This window comes from Aquila chrysaetos, chromosome 1 (genome assembly GCF_900496995.4).
Source record: "Aquila chrysaetos chrysaetos chromosome 1, bAquChr1.4, whole genome shotgun sequence".
NCBI classification, from domain to species: Eukaryota; Metazoa; Chordata; class Aves; order Accipitriformes; family Accipitridae; genus Aquila; species Aquila chrysaetos.
The window spans coordinates 53,409,889-53,423,937 of record NC_044004.1 but is presented as its reverse complement, the minus strand read 5'-3'; the positions used below and the strand labels follow the sequence as shown (position 1 = coordinate 53,423,937).

Here is a 14,049-nt window from a genome sequence, read left to right as displayed (position 1 = left end):
AAACAGGCCCTTCAGGCCCACCAGCTTCTCCTGGATTCCATGTAGGGCCATCTACAAAAAGTGTAAAACCTTCTAATAAATGTATTTCTGCAGTAACTGGGGTCATATTTGTAATTATACTATTTTCATGCATATTTATGCATAAATATATTTCACTGTAAAGAACAGACATCTTCCTTTTTTTATTAATGGATTTAAAGAATTGAGGAATACAAGATCCTTTGGATTTGCCATTCTTTTGTTAAAACAGAAGTAATTTCCACAGATTTTTCTGAATTTTAAATCAGGGATCTGTTAAAATTTAACACAAGACTTCACATGCATGTATTCTAGAATTCCTTCCTTAAAAAAAGGAGGGGTCATATGATCCAGCTATTACATGTTAAGTAACTGATTAATATTGCCACATTGCAGAGTACAAGCAAGCTTTGTTGAGCTGAAATGTACAAGCAGGCTATGCTTTGACTCCAACAGAAATAAAAAAAATAAATGGAGTGATGCCCTCTACTGACAGCCTGCCGTTACAGTTTTGGGGGTGTTTGGTTTGTTTGTGGTTTTGTTCCATTTTAAACAAAACCCAGAAAGTTTACCAACACTCATAGCTTAAACCAGGCTAAGGCACACTTGTCAACACTTGCAAAAAAGTTTGCTAAATAGACACCTCTTAAGAAATAGAGACGTAAAGAACATGATTTTTAACAGGCAATTAAAAATTTCAACATTTGTTTTGATGCCTAAAGCTTTGGTTGGCATGAATATAAATCCTGTAATCTATAAATAAAGGTATGGAGAACGAAGCCATCTGTTATTAAGAGAAATTGTATTGTTTCATGTCAACACATTAACATCCATCTCCAAGTTACAACAAGAAAAAACTTTAGCCACTGGTTTACATGTGAAACACACGATGTTACCCTGTCGTGCAGAACACAAAGCAGATCCTCAGGTGGCCTTTGGTTTACTAGAAGCTCTGACATGCTCCCAGGCTAATTTTTTTTTTTTTTTTTTTTTTTTTTTCCCCCCTCATATGAGGTCCAAAAACATGAGACCTTCATGGACTACTGAACCTCTGAGCTTCCACAGCATGCTTTGAAGAAAGGTCCACTGGAGTCCTGGGCTGCAGCACTGCCCATAGTGCATAACCGCCACACCAGCGTGCTCTGCTCGGGTTTACTTTACACCACTTCAAGGCGATTTAGGATTTCACTTTACTGCCTAAGGGTGAAAGGCAGCCTCAACCTCCATCAACAAACTCCAGTTCCACCGTAAGCAGCTCCCATTTCTACCCTGATGCATTTGCTGCTTCCCTTCAGTTTGCTTGGGTCCACAGTGCTTCTGGATTTTCTTCTAGTTTGGTTTTTGTAGCAGCTTGTACATGTGCAGCCAACCAAAATGAGAGATTATAAAAAAGCCAAAGCTACCCTCCCCTGAGTTTGTATCTCCTAGCTCATATGCTACTGCAGTATACAAAATATGATGCACAAGTAAGTCCATCTTTGACTGCTCAGTTCTCCCATTCCCCTAAAAGTGATAAGCTAAAAATATGCTATGTCAAAATTTCTATGCAATATTTTGCGTCAGTTTAACTTGCATGTACTCCTTAAGAATTTGTAATTTTTAAAAACAATAGACATTGTTTAATTCACGTAAAGTCTTTAAATGCAAAAAGAGAGGGTTTATTTTGTGGTAGAATAATACCACGAATGAGAGAAATGAGAGGATACAGCAAAACTCAGATACATATGTTTCTATGCTAAAAGAAAATTCAAGCAGTTAACAGGTATAAACCTTAAAAATAAGAAACTAAATAGCATTAAACTCCCTCCAGTTTGTACCCCTGCATCTAGTAGAGGCAGTGTGAAATTGCATTGGGCACATACACCAGGCCAAGGAACAGGACACCTCCCCAGACCCCAAAAGTTCAGCTGGGCTCCTTCTGGAGCCAGTCTTGGCTCTGCCCTTGTTCCTTTGCACACACTGAACAGGCAGGTATTGGCATTACATGACCGTGTTTACAGCCTGTCTGCTGAGGAAATGGTGCTGAGAGCTGCCGTTTCCAACACTGGCCAATTCCAACAGTCTGGAAAAAAAAAGCGCTGTTAAAACTTAATTAAGCACCAACGAGTTTTTTAGAGGAGTGAGGGTGAGGAGGAAGGGTGATGGGTGCCCAGAAGTGCTTCCACCAAGGAAAGAAATCATGCTGTCTGCCAGCCCGTAATGTGTGCCAGTGGGGTGTCACCAGCACCCCGAAGCAAACAGGAGAAGAAGGTGGGAAGCCAATGTAGGAAAGGACCCACCAGGAGGGGAGGTGTCTCTAACAGCTGTCGGTTTACCAACACATCTGTCCTGAGGAGGTGTAGAGCATGAAGCCGGTACAGAGCAGGCCTGCACCGTGAGAAGAAAACATCACTAAACACTGGCCCCTTGCACAAAAGCTACTTAACATGTGACATCAGACCAAGACACAGGGAGGTAAACTTTCCTCTTCACGCTGCCCTGCAGTCTGCTCTGAACCCTTGTCTTCGCCTTGCCCTCCACAGCCAGCCATGTTCTCGGTGCTCCTCCCTCCCTCTCCTCCCAGCCCTCCCAGCCCCGCTTTCTGCTGATCGCCCTTTAGTTTGCCTACCCCTGCATCCCCATCTGCTCCCCTTGTGTTACAATCCCCAATTTCCAGCAGGGGAGAGCTGCTCCTCATGAACTTCTGCTCCTGCATCTCCCATTTGGTCGCCACACCTCCTCTTGTGTCCCAGCTCCATGCTTGGGCTTGCTTCTACAGCACGGGCACCTGGGACCACCCTTTCAAACCTTCTGCCCTCAAAAAGCAACGCGCAATTTTGAGTTGTGAATACAAGGAGTACTCAGAAAGACGCTCCCTCAGAGCACACATCCCAATCTATTTTGTGACCTACTACCCTCCCTACGCACACAACACATTCGGGAGAGGCCACAGGCCCTTGCACAAAGAAGCATCACTTCTCTGAACAAGGAGACAGACACCTAAAGCCTCAAGGACATACCTGAGCAGTCTTTATGCAAGTTAGTGTTTGAGAGGAGGCAATCCTGGCTAGTCATCTCCAGCACTGAAAACTGGCTAAAACTACCCTCCTGGAAAATGTAGTTGATCTACAGTACGGGCATTTCTAAATTGCCAAGGGAATTAATCCTCATGAGCAAGGATGTTTTCAGGTCTCTCCATTTATTTTTTGAGAACCATGTTTGTTAAATTTTTTTCTGTGTGTTTTAAGTGTTATCAGATCAAGTTAAACATCTGTCTTAAATATCTGCTGCAAGGAATAAGTATTTTCAAGCATTCTTAATAACTTCACAAGCTTGAAGTTCATTTAAATCCACCTGAAAAAAAATTCTTAGTCCAACTTAAAAAGCTTGTCCAGAATAAAAAAAAAAAAAAAAAAAAAAATTAATTTACATTTTCCTGGAATAAGATGTTCAATTTCCAAGTAAGTAGGCTTTAGTCCTAATCTCAGGCTGACAGCCTTAAGATCTTCCTCAATTCTAATAATGAGCAAGTGGTAACAACTTCTAGTGCTTTACATTGTGTTACAAAAGATACCATTACAGTAAAAAGAGACTTTAAAACTAAGCCAATTTCTTTAATGTTGAAAGTGAATCAGCTCTCTCCATTATTCTACCACGCTTATTAATTAGTAGGAAAAATATCGGGTCACTGAGCTACTGGATCTTTAGAAACAATTAAATCCACACCAATACAAAACATCTGCTAAGATCTGCTGCAAACTACTACTCTGGGCAAGTATTCACAATACTACATAAACATGTGGTTGCTGACAGCAGCAATCTTTATGAAAGACAAATTTTGAACACAAACAGGCCCATGCAGCTTTTCTTCTGTTAAATATTTCACACAGAGAAAAGGAGAACAGCCCTGTAGCAAATATTTCTGCAAAGAATTAAGCTCAGGCAAAATCCAACAAGTTTAGAAAGCAACAGCCGTATGACAGATGTTCTGTGAGAAGCCAAAGGCTTGGGGCAAAACGGATTTCTTTTGCAGCATACCTGCACCCTGTATTTTTTAAGTATGCTCCTCTCATCTCCCCCCCTTGCAACACAACATACAAAGATCATTTTGTTTTCCTTAAAAATCTGTTTAGTATCTCTTACTGTTTTGTGGTAAAACATTTCACACACCAAATAATAAATGTTATTGTTTTAGCCATATTGAGGAAGTTCTGTTCTGCTCTGAAAAAAATACAAGCAGAACTTGCATACATCAGTGGGGGAGGTTTCAGAACGCATACTGATGAAAAAACATACCAATTACTGTGTAAGAGGGCCTACGCTCAATTACTGCTTTAAAATCCAAAGCACTAATAAATTAAACCAAGAAAATCTGCCGTAATACACTTCAAATTTCTTACCAGGATGTTGCTCTTATCAGGTCTGATGTCTTGCAGTTAACTGAAACTGCATGAAACGTGAAGGCAACAAACAAACCATGGAAAACATTTGAAAGTAACATCCCAATGACAGTAGATATTCTACTTACCAAGAGGTATCATTTTCCCTTCTGCTGTGGATTGTGGTTTAGCCTTCTGATGCTTTACCTTTTATTAATAAAAACACAGCAGCTCGCGCCACTAAAAAATGGCTGCATTACTTAGCTAGCAAAACCATGCTAGAGACTAAGCTGCAGTAGATTAAAGAAAAAAAAAAAAGAGGCAACCAAAAAAACCCCACACGACTGTTTCTTGTATGAAACTGAAAATATCCATGCTGGCACCTTCAGTCATGGAGCTACCCTGGAAGCTGCTGCTGCTATTCAAGTGTCTGCAGTAAAGGTCCTGCCACGTTCTTGCCTCCTGCATGGGTTTTCAGCTACAAGAGCTCAGAACAGGCTAGCAAACACCTCCTTCCCAAATGAAAGCTCTAATTTCTTCTTCTACAGTGAAATCAACCAACTTTCTATGCTACAGAGTGAGTGACAGTAATGTCAGCCAATCAGCTTGAGTTTTTCAGGAAAATCACCCCTTAATTCATTCAAAATCAGGTCATATGACACTATTTGAAATGCTATTGGCTTAGGAGGAACATAGCATTTTAGCCTAATCAGGATAAGGCCACCCATCTAAGCCTCCCTAGGCTGAAGCCACCTTGACTCTAGGCAGGCTGGGGATAGGAAAAGAAGAATGCAAACCTACCAGAGCCTCCCAGCTGTTAAAGGGCCGGAGCGCTATTATCTTCTGAGCCTTTTTCTGAGAACACTGGGGAATCAAAGCCAGTTCGCTCGGGGAAGCATCCTGCAGGAAGCTGAGGATTTTCACTTTGTAGCCATCCTCCATCACTTCATCGCCGCTGCCGTAGTCCTCGTCAAGGGAGCTACCACCGTCTTCAGAAGCTGACTCGTCCTCCGAGTCTTCTGTTTCTCTTTTAGTACTCCAAATGCTCCTTTTGCCTTTGTCCTTTTTCCGAAAGCCATTCTGCTCTTTCCCGGTAGATTTCTGCTTTGGCTTCTCTTTACTCTCATCACTTCTGCTCTTGGCGGAGGCTTCAGTCCAGTCAGAAGCTTCACTTTTGGGAGGAAATCCCATGCCTATGCATGCGATATAGAAGGCAACAAGTCAACGCGTACTGGTTAAGTGCGAATTAAAACCCACTGTTCTTCCAAAATAAAACCTATATAGATATAAAACACCTTTCTAGTATTTAATACACAACAACTCAACAGCAGGTGTTACTAAGAAAAAAGAAGAGAGGAGCAAACACCATGCAAGTCTGTTTAAAACATGTAAATAGTACCAACTGTGAGTATGAGATGAGCAATACTAATTTGAATACTGCTCAAATAGCAGAAGGTTTTAAGTAACTATCTTCAAATACAGATGATCAACGCTATGTAATATGTGTCAGCTGCAAAAGCTCCAAGGTAAGAGCAGGTAGGCAAGAACTCTGATGTATCACTGGGATGAGATACTGGTCCCACTCCACCTGACTGCAGAGATATTAATTCTGCTGATTTCACAAAACAAGCCTACTTTCACCATGAAAATTATATACTTTTTCCATTTTAATGGATCTCAGTACAGCATTAGAGGTGGGACAACAAAAACATGCACTTGTTAAAGAAACTAGAAGAATGAGGTATTTCAGACAAAAATAACCCTACTGTCTTAAAGTAAGATAGAGGTTATTTATACAGAATGTGAGCAAGTAATTTTCAGAAGTGACTTCTATGGGTTTTTCTTCCTTCTTTGGAAGAAAGCACTTGCAACGCTTTCTCTTCTGCCCAATCCCAGCTTGCTGCTGATTGACTCCAACCCTGATGTCTGCTTTCTCAGAAGCAGCAGCAGCAGGAGGCAAGGACCCAACCTCACACATACTGATAGCTTTCTCCACTTGTAAAGAATCCAGTCAAGAATACTATCCTGTCCCAAGAATACTTAAATAGCTGATACAGCAAAACATATAGATATCTGACAGCTGTGTAACACAAAAATAATCAACTCATTAAATAGTGTTCAAGTTATAACTCACAGATTTACCTGGAATCATGGTTCTTGCTCCCTACCACATTTAATGCATGGGTATTTATAAATTGGTTGCACAATTTAAGGCCTATTTCTAGTATTTTTCTCTCCTAGAATATATTTTAAAAGGATAAAACAGCATATGTCACTTGTCACCTACGCAGTTATTTGCAATTACTAATTTACAGATTACCCGGTTAAAAAACAAAACTTATTCTTAAACAAGCAGGAGGGGAGCAGGTGTCAGCTTTGACACATTTCAAAATATATTTTACGATATACCTACAGGTACTTACAACTTCTTATATAAATCTGTGTTAGCAAGCAAAGATATTTATCCCTACTTACAGAGCAAAAGATAAAAAAAAAATCATGACACTTCAAAATACAGAAGAATTGAGTTTCCTTCTTTTATCCTCCCCATAATACTATTTTCAAGTATCACTGCAAGTTTCTAGGCATAGTGCTGTCAGGACTGTTATTGCTGGACATTAGAAAATATTTGTATCACAAGTCTGTTTATCTTGGGATAAAATGGATTATAAATCTGTCGTTACCCTCATCATCTTCTGCAAACACTCTCAGGGCCTCCAGTGCTTCATGAAACACCCAGTTATGTTCCTGAAGCACATCTCTGAGTTCCTAGTAAAAGATAAGAAATTTTGTACTGTGGTAAGATAAGCAAAAGCTAAGTTTCTGTGCATAACAATGTTAAGGCACTAACACTTAATTGCACATGGCAAAGAAAGCCCCTGTAAATCAGACGATTCAAAATAAAGGAAATCAAAAGGAGAAAAACCTTTCAATTTACCCTTATACACTCAGTTTAGACAGAGCTGCACTCCACTTTTCAGAAGAGTAACACACATAAACAAGCTTTGCTTCCAACAATTTAAAGCACAATATTAAAATGCCCTGACCAGTTGCTGAGTATCGTCAGGTACTAAACTAATACAAAGTGCACAGCATATCTAGTTGTCCAGGGGAGTAGAGTGTGACAGAGAGGGAGAGATGATTTTTCCACGCATTTTTATAATAGGTCATCAAATTTGACTATGCCAGGCTTGTCACAGGACCAAAAAGGTAGGATGAGAAGTTCCATATAGTCCTGATTACATCCAACTGCTCCGAGTTCAGGGCAAATTACATTCCAAAAGCAGCAGAGAAGACCTTCCTACCCTGGGCTCTTTCCAAGAGTGCTGCTGGTGTAAGGACTGTTTCATTTGGACTATCAACAGCTGCAATTCTCTTAAGTCGTCAAAACCTGATATGCCATCAGGAGACATGAGCTCACCTCCTTATCCAATCCAGGGAATGTATTTTGCAGCTTCTTCACAAGCATCTCTTGCCTCTCCCATTGTCTTTGGGGTTCTGACTCATCCAGCTATGTTAAAAAAAAGAAACCTATTAGGTTTAATGTAAATTACAAGCATAGAAACAAACAAAAAAAACCCAATTCAAAACAATCAAGCCTAATCAATATTGCTTACACTTAAAGACCCACTCTTAATGACAAAAGCACTTAAGACAAATCCAAGTTGCAGAAGCGATTCCTCATACATAGTCAATGATCAAAATAAGACCAAAACTTTCATTAAGCATAGAAAATGTCTTCAGTCATAAAAGACTGGCATTCTTTACTTGATAAGCATACACAGTGCAAAGTTACATACCAATATAGAAATAATTTAGAACTATCTAGTTTGTATTTCTTTAAAACAAAAAGTTAGTAGTGATTCTGCATGATACTTAAGGCAGAAGATGGCAGGGTTAACAGTCAGTCACTTAGGTTAGATTACCAAGCATGCAGTATTTAACCCACCATAAACATGTCAAATGGTGTGTTTATGTGAAGATTTACAGGTGAAAAAAAATCCACAAATACTGTGTCACAGCACCATGGAGTCACATCAAAAGCTGGCTAAAGTTTTCATCAACAATAGCTTCACTAACAGCTATTATCAGCCTGCAAAAAGGGAGGTTTCTTATGAATAAGTGCCAAAACTTCCACATGCCACAAGCTGCTCTGTTATGTATTCACCACAAAGAATTATGCAACTTCCTTCACACAGCTTTGAATGCAAAGTGATTACAGATCTACTTATCTACAGCAGAGATGCCAACAGGTTTGATCAATATTTACTTCGCTGAATGATGCCATTTGCTGAAATAGCACAAACCAGATCACCCAGAAGCACTCCAAGTAACAGAGGACAGTTCCTTTCCTCAACGAGCCTATGGTACAGCTACAGTACGTACAATAGCTGGCAAAGTATGTTCTAGTCTTAGGAACAAGACAAAAAGGAAGAGGGAGAAGAAAACCCTGCCAGTTTTCTATGATTTTCTAGTACGAATTCTAAAAACCCGTGTTTCTGCTTTATTTTTCCTAATTCTTCCCCTTTTAACTGTAATGGAACTGTTAACCAGAGAAATCAAACTGCTGCATGAAACCAGGTCCAGTGAAGCATTGTTTGCTAGTCTGGCTGGGTAATAATTCAGTAAAGTCTCCTTTGTAACCTAACCCAGGGGTTTCATGAGAAAGAATAAACCCAAACCCTGGCAAATCTTGCCTCACAAATTTCACAGCTGTCCTCCAGGAAGTAGAGGGCTACGCAAGTAATATTATTTTTGCTTTCATGGAAAACTCTGCATTTTCTTCGGTTTTTTTCTGAGGACAATTTTTGGTTAAATTTCAACAGAGATAGTCACCATCCTCCATCCAGCCTCCAGTATTTACTGTAGAATTCCCTTTCTCTACCCTAAATGGTTTTCAAGGATGTCTACTGGGATGCCTGGGAGCTGACCTCATGACAACACTGTAGGACCATGCATAAGATCTGCCAAATACCAACCTGAATGGACCAGGATAATTACATAGATCCTATTTATTAGCAGAGGTCAAAGTAATCATTCCTTCAAATGTAACCAATTAATTCCTTTAAAGATTTCCCTAAGTCATAGTTTCAAATTGTCCTGGTTTCAGCTGGGATAGAGTTAATTTTCTTTCTAGTAGCTGGTATAGTGCTATGTCTTGGATTCAGTAGGAGAAGAATCTTGATTACACACTGATGCTTTCAGTTGTTGCCAAGTAATGTTTAGGCTAAGTCAAGGATTTTGCAGCTTCTCCTGCCCAGCCAGCAAGAAGGCTGGAGGGGCACAAGAAGTTGGGAGGGGACACAGCCAGGGCAGCTGACCCAAACTGGCCAAAGGGATATTCCATACCATGTGGTGTCAAGCCCAGTATATAAACTGGGGGGAGTCGGCCTAGAGGGATCGCTGCTGGGGACCTAACTGGGCATTGGTCAGCGAGTGGTGAGCAATTGCATTGTACATCACTTGTTTTGTATATTCCAATCCTTTTATTATTATTATTGTCATTTTATTATTATTATTATCATCATTATTAGTTTCTTCCTTTCTGTTTTATTAAACTGTTTGTATCTCAACCCATGAGCTTTACCTTTTTTTTTTTTTTCCTGATTCTCTCCCCCATCCCACTGCAGGGGCAGGGAGTGAGTGGCTGCATGGTGCTTAGTTGCTGGCTGGGGTTAAACCACAACACAAATATATACATAAACAAGATTAATTCTGTAACACAGAACAGTAGCAACAGATGTTAAACTTCATCTATTTGAGGAAACACAAGGAATGACCTGATGAGGCAAGGTGATCTGTAGCCTTTAACTTCCACTGATGTTCACAAGAACTGAATAGTATCACAGCCTCACATACTGCTACCTGCCACCAACCACTTCCACAAAAGCAGTGAACAGGCTATTGGGATACAAATCCACAAATGCTAAAGAACAAAGCAGATAATTCCATTCAGAATTACCAAGGAGAAGAAAGTAGAAAAACCTCATTCACATGGCAAGATTTGAATTTGATTGGATTTTCTGATAAAACCCACCAACTTCATGACACCATTGTCATTGGCCAAGTCAGCTAATTCCACTTATTTTACAATGCACAGAGAGAAAAAACAGTACTTACATAATTAGCTTTTGGCTTTTTTGTGACTTGCTCATTTCTGGTTTTGCAATTTGTTGGAGAACCTTTTAGTTTCCTTTTACGAGAGGCAGCTTTGAAAAGAATTGAGGCAGAAAAGAAGAATTAATTACTTTCATCAAGTTCACCCCAAAACAGTAGGATCATTCAACCAACACTATAGTAGCTACTTATTAACTGCACAAGACATTTACCAGTCTCCATAATAGCTTCCTATTATAGTCCACAGATACATTGAAACTTCAAGCAAAGCAGCTGCTTTAAAGTATATGTTAATTTATGTCTGAGTTTTCTTTAGTAGTTTGGCAATTAATCAAGCAATTACCTCACATACATAACTGAAACAGCTTTTTTTTTTTTTTTTTTTACTTTATTTATAATTGCCAAGTGTTTTACACACAAGTTGCATAAAGGTATGTATCTGTCTGTTTTTATTCAAGCACATTGCTTTTGGAAAGTTGGCATTTAATCAAGGCTGAACCCCAATCATGAGTTGGAATATGTACATCACTGCCAGTCTGGAAGTGCTGATGACTAATTTCTGGCTCAGGTGCACACCCGAGAGGTTATCACCAAACAGTTTTCAACATTAATTCCAAAGGTCTGAAAGAAAACTGTGCATATTAAGTCAGTGATAACTAAATATCAGCGATAACCATATTACTTATAAACAGTCCATATAAGCCAGAACTTTCTGAATGTTTTTGGGCCCTGGTGATTATCAAGAGATTATCACTTAGCATTAAGACCTGCACCATCAGGCACATTTTCTGACTGCCACCGTGCACACTCATGAAGGAAAGAGCACATTACCACTATTTCTGCACATTCACTTTGCTTGAAGCAGCAACTGTTACCAGACCAAATTATTGTAAAAGTTCCTAGTCCGTGATCTGGAATAGTACTGCAAGTTATATCTTTTTTCCAAGAATGACTGCCTGCAGAGCTTTGATGTCTGATACTAGCATCTCTGGCCAACCTGCCCTCCCAGACTGCCAAAGGAGACCAGGGAACAAGCACACGCAGACACACACACACAAAGCACGCTTACTTTCCAATCCAAAAGACTGTCCAGATGATCAAAATAGTTTTAGTTGTGCAAAATTAAGTAGCCATATCTTTGCACAAAAAGATATTTTGCATTGAAATATTTTCAAATAACCTTTCTACTAGACTCATTCACTCTCTCTGACATCAGAGATGTGACATATAAATATTTTTTAAAAATAAATCATTAAAACATCCCAAAGGCAGAAAAGTAAAGCATCAGCAATTCTTCCTTTCATGAAGGATTTGGCAAGAGATACTAGAAAACACTGATAAGATTTTTTTTCCAAAGTCTATGTATTTTTATATATATCAGTATAAATATATGCAAGAGGCACAGTTCAAAGCATCCAGAGAATGTGCCAATGGAGGGGAGGCAGCTCTCCTTCACCATTCAGACCTTGACCTTTCTGCCCAAGAACCTCATTTAAACAATATTGCCAGGAAAAGCCATGCTACTAGCTTAAGTCTGAGTAATGTGTTTGTCTTGATAGCAAAGCTACGGGCTGTCGAGCTGCTGTTGGGTAAAGCTCTAGAAGTCATGGGGGCCTCATGCTATTACTGCTTAAGCTCAATTAAAACTGCACTCAGGATGGATAATTTGTAATACGAACAGTGACCCTGCAAACATCTTTGCCCTAAAAAATACATGGGCTCCATATAAGAGTATTTCAAGGATCTCCCTGCTTTGAAGTCACGGGCTGAGCACTCAGTAGTCTCTGAAGAAAGCCTGAGCGTGAGCCATTTTAGAGGCAATTAGACTGTAGCAAAGGATCTGGATAACCATGGTCTCAGGAACTTATCAACACAGAACTCTTCAGAAATCAACCTGTGGTCTTCTGAAACCCACCACATCAGAAAGTTGGGATTTTTTTTTTTTCTTTTGACATTTGCAGAAGACATTCACTTTGCAAGGTACACTTAATTATCCCTTCTTGTGCTAAGGAAGCATACAGCTGAGGGGATGAAGAAACTCTACTACTGCTAGATGGGAAGCATCCTTGGACCGGAGGCAGGGCCCACTGGGACTTCGAGGAATCCTTGTCCTCTCTATAAATTTTATCATTAACAAGCAATGAGAAAAGCAGCTCCAGGGTTTCAAAATTTGAAGAGGCATCTGTAATTACTTCCAGTGTTATTTGCTGCTACCACTACAAAAAAAAAAACCACACCTTATTACTGTGACTTCCCCCACCACTACAAAAGAAACAGTCATTTCTGCCCATTCAAAAAGCAGTGAATATCAGACAGGTTTACATGAGGCTTCAGCTCAGAAGCACCCTGACTGATTTCGTGGTTTTCAAGATGTATGGAAAACGACACCAGAAACAAATCACAAGCAGCAGGTATTAATATAACTTCACATCTTTTTCATACACATATTTTCAGAGTGTCACGTCTAATCTTTATACTTATAAGTCATTTGCAGTCCTTCTTGGTTTAGCTATATACAACTACTGAATTCAGGCTATAAATACGAGTTTGTCATTTTGGAAGGATAGAAAAATTTGAGGACCTCAGCCACGCTTTTTTAGCAAAGCCATGCTTCACAAAACTGGATCTTGTCCCTGACCTCTCACACAGTGAACACTTCACAACAAGTAAAGCATATCATAAATTGACATAGATAAGCAGATGTTCATTAATGTCTCCATTTTTAAAAAATGTGTCCAAAATAAGGTGATTTATACCATCACTTTCAGGCATGCTTACTCCTAACTAAATATTTTATACAACAGCTGTGATTAGTGAGAATTTTGCTGCCAAGAAGATTTTTCTGTGGGCTCATATTGAAAGGATGTGAAACAGCATTCTTAGATCAACACAAAAATGGCCAAAAGGCAGCACCTACATACCAGAAATCAAAGTGGTTTACTTCAAACACTGTGAACTGCAACAAAGTTTAAGGACATATATTAGCTTAAATTGGTTTAATGTTAATCAAAACCCTTGAAAAGTAATCATAGTCTTCCAGGAAGGGATTTTCCAGGAGCAGCAGCACTCAGAAGTAGTATGTCCCTCAACAGTATGCCAGCTTTAGTATTCTATTGCCAGCATCCAAGAAGTCCCATCTATAGAATCTGATCATGCACAGTGATAACCTCAAAAAGTTGGTCTGGTTGGGTAAAAAAAGAAACAACAAACAAAACACAAAAGCAACCTTTCATTAAAATTAGCCCAATGTTTTAAAGCTTTCTGATAATTGTTAGAAATCTTTGAAGTTGCATATAAAAATCAGAAGATGAAAATATGGTACATACAACGGGGGGAACCAAATGGGCAAAATATCTTCTACTTTAGAAAGGGAGTAAAACTGTTCTCCCACAGCACATGAGCTTTCTAGACATATTGCTTCCAAATACATAGGATACTGCATGAAAAGACATATGAACCTCTTAGAACAACTAAAATAATCAAGAGTGATCAGAAATAGCTTTTTCCATCATATCCAAACCATGACGATCTCTCAGGAAAACCATGGACAACTGAA

The 14,049-nt window shown here is 39.4% G+C and overlaps 1 protein-coding gene across 4 annotated transcripts in view; it reads right to left on the bottom strand.

The window, feature by feature from the left end:
• SMARCAD1 (SWI/SNF-related, matrix-associated actin-dependent regulator of chromatin, subfamily a, containing DEAD/H box 1) overlaps positions 1–14,049 on the bottom strand; it is a 48,547-nt gene that overhangs the window by 16,101 nt on the left and 18,397 nt on the right. For 2 of the 4 annotated variants that reach the window (XM_030010100.2, XM_030010109.2), the window contains 4 exons: positions 10,497–10,585; positions 7,798–7,887; positions 7,061–7,145; positions 5,178–5,569 (listed from right to left, as the gene is read on the bottom strand). In XM_030010100.2, coding sequence (XP_029865960.1) covers positions 5,178–5,569; positions 7,061–7,145; positions 7,798–7,887; positions 10,497–10,585 — 656 coding nt within the window. Of the gene's footprint in view, positions 1–4,525; positions 4,936–5,177; positions 5,570–7,060; positions 7,146–7,797; positions 7,888–10,496; positions 10,586–14,049 lie in introns of those variants that run through there. The other 2 variants (XM_041123162.1, XM_030010117.2) reach the window with 2 other exon arrangements.